The sequence below is a fragment of the Nerophis ophidion genome, linkage group LG14 (assembly GCF_033978795.1).
Source record: "Nerophis ophidion isolate RoL-2023_Sa linkage group LG14, RoL_Noph_v1.0, whole genome shotgun sequence".
Classification (NCBI taxonomy): Eukaryota; Metazoa; Chordata; class Actinopteri; order Syngnathiformes; family Syngnathidae; genus Nerophis; species Nerophis ophidion.
The window spans coordinates 18,882,713-18,897,447 of NC_084624.1; the positions used below are offsets into that span (position 1 = coordinate 18,882,713).

Here is a 14,735-nt window from a genome sequence, read left to right on the forward strand (position 1 = left end):
AATATTTGTTACAACTCAAAGCTTTAAAACTGAATAAGCCCAGCAAGAAGTTGCCATGTTGTGCAAGTGTGCGTGTTGCCCAGTGAATCGTGCAGTGACAGGCCCAAAATTACCAATCCGAACCAAAATGGACGACTTTCATTTTGTTCCTGGACATGATTTGTAGAGACTTTTTGTGTCTGCTGTCATGATAGATTTTCCACAAAATGTAACTATCTGTCAAATGGGTGTATAGGATTCATTTAATAGGCTCTTTTTAATGTACAGGGGGGACTACTGATGTTTAAGCATTGGTGTTCAAGTATCCAACTTTTACTTACGTGCTCGCAGACTTTGGTGAGGTTTTGTGCATGTTTAGGCTCTCAAAAATGCAATAATGCAAGGAAACGCATGGAATATCAATAATAAACATACTGTAGCAGTTCAACAGCTATTACTAGCCCTTATCGAACACGTTTAATACCATAACATCTGCTTTATTAATTCAGTAAAAGCGCTTAAAATGTTTTAACAAAGCAATAACATAAATCAAAAGCATCTCATGTTAACTTGAACATGCAATTACTTCCTTATCCATGCATTAAAAGTAAGGAAGTTAAAGACATGCACCGAATCCCCACGCAAGCCTCCATTTTTTAACACAAGTAATGTTTTGTTCTGAGATAAGAAACATCAGAAAACATGACAACCAACTGCTCACTTGTCAGTGTCTCTTCTTGCCCTTCACGTCCCGCTCGCCGGCTCTACTCTCGGCGAGTTTCATGAGCGGTGACTCGGGTCTGGGTGATAGTCCGTCCCCTTTGGCCTTAAAGAAAAACGACTCGTTCAGTCTCATCTGGACGGGTCTGACCTGAGGAAAGGCAAATTTTAGTTTTAGCAGTATGGATGCAGTTATGATTCACACAACACAGTTTACTTTATACGCACTGTGACATCTTTGCAAGCGACACAGGGTCTTTAGTTATGGTGTGTACAGTACAGTACAGTACAGTATCAAAGTAAACTCAATTTGAACACGTGATAAAAACCTCTGACCCAACAAAGACAAATATTGTTGCTTTCTGTACGTTACAACTGTAAAAGATTCTGGAAGACATTTTGACACATGAATTTATACCTGGCCATATGAATTTAATTGTTAGAAGATACAAAACCAGTGAAGTTGGCACGTTGTGTGAATGGTGAATAAAAACAGAATACTGTAAGACTCAGGGCGTCCCTGAAAGACAGTGACTTGGGTAGACAAGCTCCCTTGGGTGATGCTGGGGCTTCGGACTGCCCCCAAAGAAGACATGCAATCTTTCTCGGCAGAGTTGGATGGACTGCAAAGCCAAGATACTTAATGTTCGAACAGGAAAACTTTGTTATTTTTCGCAACTATCAACTCATTTGGAATTTGATGCCTGCAACGGGCTTCAAAAAAGCTGGCACAAGTGGCAAAAAAGACTGAGAAAGTTGAGAAATGCTCATCACACACTTGTTTGGAACATCCCACAGGTGAACGGGCTAATTGAAAACAGGCGGGTGCCATGATTGGGTATGAAATTAGCTTCCATGAAATGCTCAGTCATTCACAAACAAGGATGGGGCGAGGGTCACTACCTTGTGAACAAATGTGTGAGCAAATTGTTTAGGAACAACATTTCTCAACCAGCTATTGCAAGGAATTTAGGAATTTCGACATCTACAGTCCGTAATATCATCAAAAGGTTCAGAAAATCTGGAGAAATCGCTGCACGTAAGCAGTAAGGCTGAAAACCAACATTGAATGCCTGTGACTTTTGATCCCTCAGGCAGTACCACATTAAAAAGCGACATCAGTGTGTAAAGGATTTTACCACATGGTCTCAGGAACACTTCAGAAAAACACTGTCAGTAGCTACAGTTTGTCGATACATCTGTAAGTGGAAGTTAAAACTCTACTTTGCAAAGAACAAAGCCATTTATAAACAACACCCAGAAACGCCGCCGGCTTTGCTGGGCCAGAGCTCATCTAAGATGGACTGATGCAAAGTGGAAAAGTGTTCTGTGGTCTGATGAGTCCGCATTTCAAATTGTTTTTGGAAACTGTGGATGTCGTATCATCCGGAACAAAGAAGAAAAGAACCATCCGGATTAATATAGGCCCAAAGTTCAGAAGCCAGCTCCTGGACAACAAAGTATGAATGTTCTGCCCTGAGCAAGTCATTAAGTCATTGTTTTCCTGTTTTTAAGCAACAGACACAATGCTCTAGACAAGCAGCAACAAGTTGAACAACGTTAGAAATCCACACAAGTAAGCTTCATCACGAACTTTGACAGATCTTTGCAAGTAGATATTCTGCATAAGTATTTTTAGTTGGGTTTTTTTATTGATATTGTTGACTTTGTGATATCTTGTATTTGCGGTCGTGTTGTTTTTTTTTGTCTGAGAGTAACTTTGGCGAACAAAGCTCATTTAATACATGTAGTGTTAAATTTGACAAGTAGAGGGCAATAATGCTACACCTAAGTTAATTGTGATGAATCACATACATTGTGTACAATGTTTGATGGAGATAATGTTTGATTTCTACATGCGTACACATCTGTAGTTTATTGTGTGAATGTATTAACACAAAACTTATTTTACTTATGTAAAATACACAATGGAAATTATTTATGTAAAACACACAATGGACGTAATACTTTTGTAATGTTTACTTTATGTTTAAATTTTCAGTCTTACAAACCTAAATAAGGAAAAAGTGTAAAGAAATAAACTAAAAGATATTCTCTTGTCAACAAAATGCCAGATAATATGTCTTACCTTATACACACGCCATAATAATACTCTATGTTTAATATTTAATGTGCCAACAATCCATCAAGAGGTGCAGCTTCATAGCTTACCAAAGTCGTACTTAAATATTTTCATACATTTTTGAGCACCCTGTCTAATGTTCTGTATTTTCAATGGAACATATAAAATGTTGGTGTTGTTTACGTGAGTCATATTGCCATCATAGTACAGCCTACACGTATCTCTTATGTTTGGCTGCCATCTACTGATCATACTTATTATTACACCATGTATCTAAAAAAATTGCTTCGAGGTCGGTAAGCAAAACCAGAGTTAATCTGTACATTAAGCGCACCGGGTTATAAGGGGCACTGTCGAGTTTTCAGAAAAAAAGTAATTTAAGTGCGCCTTATAGTCCGGAAAATATGGTAAGCGTTTCATCACCTGGATGGGGTCCAGCTTTCTGCTGCGGCAGGACGCTTGGTTGCAGTCACTGGAGGTGTTGGTGTCCACAGACTTGGTCTCGGAATCCGACAGAGGACTTGGGGTTGTGTCCTCTTTCCTCTTGGCTTGGACGCAGCCTTCTTGTCCAAAATCAGCTTCTGTCTTCTCCTCTATCATTGGATAGGACAGAGGATCACAGCCCGCTTGCTCCTCACGCCCCTCTGTGACATCATCACTTCCTTCCACGCACCTGCCAAGGTGTCTCCTAGCTCGATGCGGCAGGCTGAGGTCCAGAGGGTGGACGTTTTCAGCGCACAGTCTTGTTTTGCGGAAGCAGAGGTAGGAAGAGTACAGAGCAGTGAAAAAGTTCTGTGTCTGCGTGGAGGTGTTCACCGTTTGTGTAAGGGACGTCTGCTGGACTAAAAACTTGGCTACCTTTGGAGACACGTCCGCAGAGGCCCCCTCATCCACCTGAGGACGGGCCTTGGCAGTATGTGAGACAAGACTGGACCCGGCTCCTGTGTGGAGGGAACACTTCTTGTTTTGCTTCTTCAGTCGATGTACCCGCTTTATGTTCCTGGGACGCTTCTGCAGGTGTTCCACACCATCCCGAGAGCTCCGTGGTTTATCTGCGTGTCGTTTCCACACGGCTTTGGCGGCGCCCTCACCGCTAGATTCGGAGCTGGACGGTCCGAAAGTCTTTTGGGTGATGAACAAGTCCTGGCTGTTGAAGTCCTCCAGCTGAGAATCTTCTTCTACACATTGGTGATGACTCAACTGAGAAGACACCTTGTCCTGTGACAACTTTGGAGATGGAGATGCAGAGTTGGGACGTTTAACATGAATGCAGCTGGACGACAAATCGAAGCCAACTTTTCTTTTATTTTTGCTTTTGTTGTGGGTGTCTCCTATCAGTATGGACTCGTTGGTGCTGGACATGAAAATGTCACTTGTCTTGAAAGCAACACATTTCCTCCTCTCCTTCTCCTTCTTCTTCTCCTTCTTCTTGTCTTTTTTTCTTTGCTTTGCATCTTTTTGCTTACTCTTCTCATCGCACCTATTTGTCTTTTCGGGAATGTTGCGTTTGCTTTTGAAGACGTTTTTGCCCTTCTTTGGCTCTTTTTTTCTCTTCCTTTTCACAGACGAGATCAACGATTCCCACAAGATGTCCTCCTCTTGCCCCATACGCCTGTCAAGCAATCATAAGACACATTTAAAACTTTTGTGCTGGCTTCTGCCTTAAAATGTTTTTGTGTGTGCTGCTAAGGTTTTGAAGTAACTCCAATAAATTCCAATGATATCAACTTTGTCCAAATTGTTTGTGGTACATTTTGTGCTGTCAAAACATTTGTACTAATATGCTTTAAACGTAACTAACGGTTTTTTTTTATTCACAAAAATATATCCTTTTAGTCCAAATCTGTTCAAACATGTCTCAAACATTTGTGCTGTCAAAAAATCATTTAATCTAGGGGTTTCCATACTATGGGCCGCGGGAAGTCCCATGTTAATATATATATATATATATATATATGTGTACATATATATATATATATTTATATATATATATATATGTGTACATATATATATATATATATATATATATATATATATATATATATATATTACGGGTGTAACGTTACGTGAATTTGTATTGAACCGTTTCGGTACGGGGGTTTCGGTTCGGAGTTGTACCGAACGACACGGACATATAAGTAGCACACCGCACGTTGTGTAAACGGTGCACACCGAGGCACCATGAATTGATTAACGTGGACCCCAACTTAAACAAGTTGAAAACTTATTCGGGTGTTACCATTTAATGGTCAATTGTAGGGAATATGTACTGTACTGTGCAATCTATTAATAATAGTTTCAATCAAACTAAAAAACAACAACACACGGCATGCTAGCAACGACTGGGCTATGATAGACTGACCACACCTCCTCTTTTCACAGGATATGTCCTCTTTGCCGAGCTTTCCAGGTGGAGTTCCTTAAATGCCTCGAATGTCCGGCATTTTAAGTTAGGTTTGCGTGTATTTTCAATGTACGTTCAGGGTTAAGAGGGGGTTGAAAACAAAAAAAAAGTGGTGCACGCAGCGTTAACATTTGTGAGGGCGTGGCAGAGACAGAGAGCGAGAGAGTTATGATAAACGTGCATGCGTCACCAGGCTCTGCTTTTTATCCATTGATTAATCAGATTTTATTTTTTATTATCTATAGCAGGGGTGTCAAAAGTGTGCCCCGGAGGCCATTTGCGGCCCACAACTAATGTTTTAAAGGCCCATGGCACATTCTAAAAATACTATTAAAATGAACAAAAACATAAATAAAAGTGAAAATAAAAACCTTAAAGGCTAAATGTAATTTAGAAAAAGTTGCAACGTTGACTAATAAAACAAAGCTGTTTTTTTTTCTTTCAAACTGTCATTGCTCAAAACATAATATTAAATCAAAATCAATGTTATTTTGAATTATTGACCTATCCAAGTTTCCGATTACTTCACATCAAATATTCCACAAAGAAAAATATTTTTGGTGGAAGATTTAGCAAATTTGTTAAATAAATAATCAAAAAATTTATATTTTGTTGTTTTCGTACTGTACCGAAAATGAACCGAACCGTGACCTCTGAACCGAGGTACGTACCGAACCCAAATTTTTGTGTACCGTTGCACCCCTAATATATATATATATATATATATATATATATACATATACCTACATATATATACATACATAATTACATACTAGAGATGCGCGGATAGGCAATTATATCGCATCACTAAAGTCATCATCCACCCGCCACCCAACCGAACCAACATTTCATCAAACCCACACCCTCCCGCCACCAGCCCGTTGTTATATATCTAATATAGACGATGCAAGGCATTAGTTAGGTTAGAAAGTGTAACTCCCTCCAAATAGCACAGACACAATGGCTTTCTCGAACTGATTTATTTGAAGGCTTACTTTCCCTTCAAATTCACGTGAAAACTGTAATAAATAAAGCACGTTACAAACGTAAAAATAATAACATGCACAGCATGTGGATCAAACATTTCACCAAGTAAAATACCAACAAATGACAAATACCTCGTTGGCCATACCCGGGTAGCTTCCTTACATCCGTCGACAGACCAAACGAGACACTTCAAAATAAAAGTATGCCCAAATACTGTTTCAAAGAGTGCTGCTCGTTTTTCGTATGTGGGTAAAAACATTCAACTATTTATAAATGGTTGATTTTCATAGGCTAGTAAGGTAAAGTGTTGTACCTGACAAGTTTGGGCTACCTTGCTTCTGCAGCCTTCATCAGAGGTGTCACGTGATGTTAGCGTGACGTTGTCTGTGACGTGATAAATGGATTGTACCATCAAGAGTTGTCAGGTACAACACTTTACCTACTAGCCTATATAAATCAACCATTTATAAATACAAGGCAGTAGGCTAAATAAACCTCTTCAACATAATATTTAACTATGTATAATGTAGCGGCTGGTTACGGGGTGTTAGCCAATGACTTTGGCTGGGGGGCGGGACTTCCGGGAGAGATAGGGAAGTGACGTTATAGACAGGAAGTGAGAGTTCGAGTTGTCCCGGGAAAAGCGTTAGAGACATGAGAGCTGTTGTGTGGTTGTATTACATCTTGTGCAATAAAGACAAGACAAACAAAGAAGTTTTATGAGCTTACATTCCTGGGATTATTACAATATAAATTTCCGAATTGGTTCAACCGCCACCCGCCCGAATCTATTTAAAATCTATTTTTTCTTCATGTCTCCCGCCCAACCCGCGGTTTATCCGCGGACTCCGCAGTTGTGACCGCAAACCGCGCATCTCTAATACATACATATATATATATATATATATATATATATATATATATATATATATATATATATATATATATTAGGGGTGTGGGGAAAAATCGATTCGAATACGAATCGAATCGTTGATGTTGTGCGATTCAGAATCAATTCTAATTTTGTAAAAATCTATTTTTTTTTTTTTTTTTTTTTTAAATGTTTTATTTTGTTTATTATTATTTTTTTTTAATCAATCCAACAAACCACTACACAGCAATTACACAGCAATACCATAACAATGCAATCCCATTCCAAAACCAAACCTGACCCAGCAACACTCAGAACTGAGCACCATTTATAAAAAAATTTAAAAAAGTGTCAAACTGGCTTACACCTGCATCGCATCTCATAAGCTTGACAACACACTGTGTCCAATGTTTTCACAAAGATAAAATAAGTCATATTTTTGGTTCGTTTAATAGTTAAAACAAATTTACATTATTGCAATCAGTTGATATAACATTGTCCTTTACAATTATAAAAGCTTTTTACAAAAATCTACTACTCTGCTAGCATGTCAGCAGACTGGGGTAGATCCTGCTGAAATCCTATGTATTGAATGAATACAGAATCCTTTTAAATCGGGAAAAAAATTGTTTTTGAATCGAGAATCGAATCGAATTGAAAAAAATCAATATATTTTTGAATCGTGACCCAAGAATCGATATTGAATCGAATCGTGGGACACCCAAAGATTCACAGCCCTAATATATATATATATATATATATATATATATATATATATATATATATATATATATATGTATATATTTTTTTCTTTAATTATTATTATGATTTTTTTTTTTATCTGTCCTTTTTAATCTGTTTTCTACCGCTTGTTATTCTAAGGGTCTCCTAGCAGCTCAGGCAAACCACATTGTTTAAAAATGTATTTTCCCATCGAAAATATGCAAATAATCATTAACTTTAGAATTCGATGCCAGCAACACGTGACAAAGAAGTTGGGAAAGGTGGCAATAAATAATGATAAAGTTGAGGAATGCTCATCAAACACTTATTTGGAACATCCCACAGGTGTGCAGGCTAATTGGGAACAGGTGGGTGCCATGATTGTGTATAAAAACAGCTTCCCAAAAAATGCTCAGTGTTTCACAAGAAAGGACGGGGCGAGGTACACCCCTTTGTCCACAACTGCGTGAGCAAATAGTCAAACAGTTTAAAAACAACGTTTCTCGAAGTGCAATTGCAAGAAATTTAGGGATTTCAACATCTACGGTCCATGATATCATCAAAAGGTTCAGAGAATCTGGAGAAATCACTCCACGTAAGCGGCATGGCCGGAAACCAACATTGAATAACCGTGACCTTCGATCCCTCAGACGGCACTGTATCAAAAACCAACATCAATCTCTAAAGGATGTCACCACACGGGCTCAGGAACCCTTCAGAAAACCACTGTCACTAAATACAGTTCGTCGCTATATCTGCAAGTGCAAGTTAAAGCTCTACTATGCAAAGCGAAAGCCATTTATCAACAACATCCAGAAACGCCGCCGGCTTCTCTGGGCCTGAGATCATCTAAGATGGACTGATGCAAAGTGAAAAAGTGTTCTGTGGTCTGACGAGTCCACATTTCAAATTGTTTTAGGAAATATTCGACATCGTGTCATCCGGACCAAAGGGGAAGCAAAGTTCAAAAGCCAGCTTCTGTGATGGTATGGGGGTGCGTTAGTGCCCAAGACATGGGTAACTTACACATCTGTGAAGGCACCATTAATGCTGAAAGGTACATACAGGTTTTGGAACAAAATATGCTGCCATCTAAGCGCCGTATTTTTCATAGACGCCTCTGCTTATTTCAGCAAGACAATGCCAAGCCACATTCAGCACGTGTTACAACAGTGTGGCTTCAGAAAAAAAGAGTGCGGGTACTTCCCTGGCCCGCCTGCAGTCCAGACCTGTCTGGCGCATTATAAAGCATAAAATACGACAGCGGAGACCCCTGACTGTTGAACGACTGAAGCTCTACATAAAACAAGAGTGATAAAGAATTCCACTTTCCAAGCTTCAACAATTAGTTCCCTCAGTTCCCAAACGTTTCTTGAGTTTTGTTAAAAGAAAAGGTGATGTAACACAGTGGTAAAAACGCCCCCTGTGCCAAATTTTTTACATGCCCTTTCCCAACTACTTTGGCACGTGTTGCAGCCATGAAATTCTAAGTTAAATAATATTTGCAAAAAAAACAAAACTTTATGAGTTTGAACATCAAATATCTTGTCTTTGTAGCGCATTCAATTGAATATGGGTTGAAAAGGATTTGCAAATCATTGTATTCCGTTTATAATTACATCCGACACAATTTCCCAACTCATATGGAAACGGGGTTTGTATATACAGTATATATAGTCGAGGTTACTGTGGTTTATACGTTATACAGTGCCAGTGGGGTAGAGCGGAATATACATTAGGTCAGGAAAAAACACAGAGGCTATTTCATTTGATATAAAATACCCTGAAGAGCAGGGAAACTTTCGAAACAGGCTTGAAGGGATGAAATAGCCTCTGTGTTTGTTTCCTGACCTAACATATGTATATATATATATATATATATATATATATATATATATATATATATATATATATATATATATATATATATATATATAACACCTCCGAACCGAACCGAAACCCCCGTACCGAATCGGTTCAATACAAATACACGTACCGTTACACCCCTAATATATATATATATATATATATATATATATATATATATATATATATATATATATATATATATGTAGATGTGGGAAAAAATCACAAGACTACTTCATCTCTACAGATCTGTTTCATGAGGGTTCCCTCAATCATCAGGAGATTTTAATGGAAGCATTCACATACAATGGTTTATATAGAGCATATATATATATATATATATATATATATACTGTATATATATATATATATATATACATATATATACTGTATATATATATATATACATATATATACTGTATATGAATATATATTCATTGGTCAGAAAATGTATTTTAGAATTACCTAACCTAACAGCACAATTGCACGATTAAAAATAACATATGGCACAAACCAGCACCAATGAACAGAAGTGTAATTTTAATATTTGCAATTACAAGGTAAAAAAAAAAAATGGATGGATGGTTGCAATAATAAGGTGGGCCAACTTGACACAGGCGCTTACTAGCATTCCGTAGTACCACAGCAATATCGCCCCTAATTTAATACACCTATTTGACACTTTCGTATTTAACCAGTGAATAATAAAATAATACAATAATGAATGAATTCATGACTATATAATATATATTCCCTATATAAGGTATTTATGTTCCGTTCTAAGGACGAGTGGAAGCTCCTGTTAGGCAACTATGAAGGAAATCACTGCATACATTGTACTTGTTGTCTCATGAAACATGTTTTACAGCATATCGAAATAATAATGTGAATACTTTGAAAAATAATAATTAAACGACGTGAAAAGGGTGAAAAATAACGTCGGTACCTGAAAGATTCGCAGAATGTTGAGCTTCTCTCAATATCAAAAGGTGCCGCCGCCGCCACCTTCATGTCGCATTCAGGAACTACACGTAATTTTTGCAGTCGGCGGGGATATCAGCGGCTATCTTTGACCAGGCGACGTTCAATGGGCCATTGAACGCAGTGCAAACATCGCCGGGAATGGGATTAAAAGATACTAATAAATTATTTAAAATATCCTGAAAATGTTGAGCTCTTTTGGAAAAGAGATGAGAAGGCGATGAGCAGTTCAAGGTCAGATCTAGTGGACAGTGTTGCCAACTCTTCAGTAACGAGAGTAGCTATTGGCTGTCATAAAAGTTGCGAGAATTCGCGAGAAGACGATTCTCTAGCTTTTAAAACTTTGTGAGTTGTGTGGTCCTCTGTGTTTTTACATGTTTATTTCTATTTATTGCTTAGTTAGCTTTACCCCATTAAAAACATTTTATTCATATTTACTTTTATGTTGTTTTTAAATTGGTTTTATATTTACTTATTTTGTTTTTATTCAGTAATTGGTGGAGCTAAGGATACTATTTTAATCTTGTTTTTAATATTTGTGTGCAGCACTATGGAAACATGTTTGTTGTTAAATGTGATATATAAATAAATTGGATTGTATTTGATTGAATTACTACTGTGCTACTTATTTGGGGTTGCAGAGAACTGAATTTTAGTTTTAATGTAACCCTGGGGTTTATATAAGTCGCTTATACTGTATGAAACTATAAAATAACAAACACGGAGGCTCTAGTTTTACACGAGGACCACTTTATTTTCTCTCTTTTCAAAACTTTGCTCCACTCCAACTTGACACCACTTCTGCTCTTTGCACCTTCAAAATAAGAGCTCAAGGCATATACTTGTATAATAGGATCTTAACATCACAAAGAGGCAAAACCATAAAAATAGGTTACATACCTTCCCTCCTACAAAAAAAAAAACGTCCTCATTTCAACACAGGATAAGTGCAAAAACAACACAAACAAGCAAAACTAAAAAAAACATATTAACCTGTCCCCCCAAATATACCGAGCACACACAACAACAACAAAACAAATATATATATGCATGTTTCCTTCACACCACAGCACAGTCCCAATCACGCATGCCACACTATTTCCACGTACACCAGAAAGTTCTGATACACCATAGCATCCAGACATACTATACGCCAGGGCTGCCCAATACGTCGATCGCCGAGGGTGTGTCAGTCCATCGCAAGCCAGGTATTAAAAAAATAGACATGAAAATGAGCAATCATCAATCTTCACCAAGACTTCACTTTCGTCAGTTGTCATTCTCCGCACCGAGGATCTTGTGAGATGACGCTGGCTGCTGCGAGCTCATTATTAAGAAAAAAATCACTCACAGGACGGAGAGAAAAACGTTTTACTTCAACAGACTCTTGGGCCGTACCTACTGTCAAACTCTAAAGATCGACTGCACAGTTCCTGTCTTCATCATTAAAGACCTGCTTCATCCTGCCTGTGCTAACAAAATAAGAGTCTCAGAAAGCTAGCGTGCACAAGCTAGCAAGCGACTGAGTTTGATGCCAATGTATTTCTTATAAAGTTGTTGCACCTTTTCTGCTTCCGGCGCCTAGACCGTAGTCAAGGAGCGCAGAGGAGACACTTCTCCAGGGCCGATGGATTCTTGGGGCAACACCCTTCACTTTGTGGTCCTCTCCAAGCAGTGGGTCTTCACAATTCTGGACTCCAGGGCAAAATGACGAGTCCAGCGATTAGTTGCAAATCGTGGCTTTTTATCTACGTCTTGCACGCAGTCAAAATCCCACACAAAAACACTAGCCACTCCCCCGCCCTCAGCGACCGCTCCCTCTCCTTTCTCACCCACACACTCGCTAACATCACTCACTTGCTGTCACACATTAAAGGGCCACACACACATATGCTACTCTCATAACAAAGTGTTTAAGAAAAGTATGCTGGACCACCTCCATCACCATCACCATCACCATCACCACCACCACTATTTGCGCCAGCTGGGCACAGGACAGCCAGTGGCAGGGTGGCGAAAGTGCCTGACAGACTTGATCTTTGAGCACGTCCGAACTTTTGAGTTTGTTGGATAAAGTTTACCTGGGACTGGTTTGTTAAGATTGTTCACACACACACACACACACACACACACACACACACACACACACACACACACACACACACACACACACACACACACGCACACACACACAAAGATTGATGTAATGCTGGTATTACAAAGGTTTTCATTAAGTATTATTTGCATTAAAAGATTGGTTCTCACTGTGCTTGCACTAAGGTTTTCAGCAATGTAAAAGTTGGCATCTATAAAGGGGGAGATGTTCTAGGGTTTGTGTTGTCACAACACCCCTTGTGAAATGGTATGCCCCAGTAGCATGGAGGAGGTGGGCGTGTGTGATGTTCTAGGGCCAGTTCAATACAGTCGTACTAGAATATTCACTATTGTCTCAGGTCATATTAGATTAGATTAGATAGTACTTTATTTATTCCGTCAGGAGAGTTCCTTCAGGAAAATTACAATTTTCAGCACAATCCCATTCAAGAACATTACAGGGAGACAGAACAGGATCGCTGACGGGTCTGCCGGCTTCCAGCGCCCTTACAAAAAAGATGACATACAGGTAAACATGGGGGGGGGGGGAAAGGGAAACATCAAACATCAAAGAACACAGAGGACATTAAAGACATTAAAGCAGCAGATACAACCAGACACTTCTACATACAGCTATGAATAAAAAGTAAAATAAACATATACACTGTGGTGGCCTCTGCGGTGTTCCACGCCATTGTCCGCTGGGGAGGAGGGAGCATGGCCAGAGACAGAAGCAGACCCAACAAAGCAACCAAGACAGCCGACTCCACTCTCGGCCAATGTCCAGTCCGCATGGATGAGCGAGGATACGTCCAAGGTGACTGAGGTGTCCGACACCTGCTCACCCAGTCGAGACACCGCGAAGCCTCTCCGTCCCAGCGCTCAGTGCTAGCTCTGCAGCCCTGTCCCCTCATCCGCATTTCCTTCAGTCCCTCCAAACAGACTCCGGTGTAGCAGAGACCCAGCAGCTGGTCTCCATGGCCAAAAGGCTCCTGGGAGGCAGATCCAAAAGTCCACAAAAAAAGCACCACAGAGGTCACGAAAGTGCCACCCCTTGTCACACAGTCCCAAAGGGTCCAGGACCAAAATGCAAAAAAATATAATAACACATGAAAACAAGAGGGAAACACAAAAGGATGACACAAGAGCACAGAGCTCCTGCCTACAGCAGCCACTACAGCAGCGCCATCTTGGAAAAAATGTGTGTATTATTCATACACACAAACAATATGACGCCATTTCCGCTCTGGCGGAGACAACCTTACTGGCGCAAGTTGGGTCCCCCCTGTATATAGCCGCCGAAATAGCCGACTTGTGGACCAGACGCGGCATTCCCCTCATGTAACCTATGCTGAATCAACACCAGAGGACCATAGACACCAAGTTGGTGACCCAAATTGTCCCGGCTTCGACACATGCCGACGTCATAGCGACAAACATTGGGTCAGGCAATGGAGTGCCCCCCGGCGGCATTGTGTCAATACAGGCATACACAATCGTAATAGAGGTCTTGCACTTCCCCTTTCTGAACCCCATGCACATATTCTGCCTACATACACCCCCAAAAAAGCAAAATACCCTGACAAGACCAGGCATGACAATCAATTTGGCTCCAAAGCCGAATTGTCTGCAAACCCAAAGCATGCATAAAATCATCAAAATTATACATCATCTCAAAAACATTACTAAAGGAAATCAGCCGCCTACAATATCTAAAATTGTTCTCACTTTGACGACCATGATCAGGCCAGCAGTCATTCATCCCAATACACAAGCCTTGATCATAAACAACGCCAAAAATTGGGTAGACACTACAATTTGCATTTTGAGGGACCACTACCAAAAAACCTTACAAGTTGAGATGGACAAACTGATCCTCTTGATCGGAACGGACTGGATGTCCCCATTCCCCATTGCCTCGGTCTGGGCAAATAAACAATCGCTGTGCAGACTGGCGGTCGTCACTCTCGTCCAAGCAGAGGCTTGAATAGTCTCTTGCTTATTAACCCCCACCCCTCCTCCCCTTC

At 39.7% G+C, this 14,735-nt stretch overlaps 1 protein-coding gene across 2 annotated transcripts; it reads right to left on the reverse strand.

Moving 5' to 3' along the window:
• Window positions 1-433: 433 nt before the first annotated feature.
• LOC133568930 (uncharacterized) lies at window positions 434-10,899 on the reverse strand. 2 transcript variants are annotated; one of them, XM_061921117.1, is made up of 3 exons: window positions 10,580-10,899; window positions 3,206-4,394; window positions 434-845 (listed from the first exon to the last, which is right to left on the reverse strand). In XM_061921117.1, exons 1-3 carry the CDS (start codon window positions 10,642-10,644, stop codon window positions 807-809), a joined length of 1,293 nt encoding a protein of 430 aa, XP_061777101.1. In that variant the 5' UTR covers window positions 10,645-10,899; the 3' UTR covers window positions 434-806. The 2 variants fall into 2 exon arrangements, with proteins under 2 accessions (XP_061777101.1, XP_061777100.1); XM_061921116.1 differs by having other exon boundaries at window positions 434-850.
• Window positions 10,900-14,735: the final 3,836 nt, after the last annotated feature.

Coding starts and splice junctions, on each gene's coding strand:
- LOC133568930 (XM_061921116.1), bottom strand. CDS start 10,644: ATGAAGGTGGCGGCGGCGGCACCTTTTGATATTGAGAGAAGCTCAACA. Junction 4,395..10,579: donor ACATTCTGCGAATCTTTCAG/GTACCGACGTTA, acceptor ATTGCTTGACAG/GCGTATGGGGCAAGAGGAGG. Junction 851..3,205: donor GAAAGCTGGACCCCATCCAG/GTGATGAAACGC, acceptor GCCTTTCCTCAG/GTCAGACCCGTCCAGATGAG.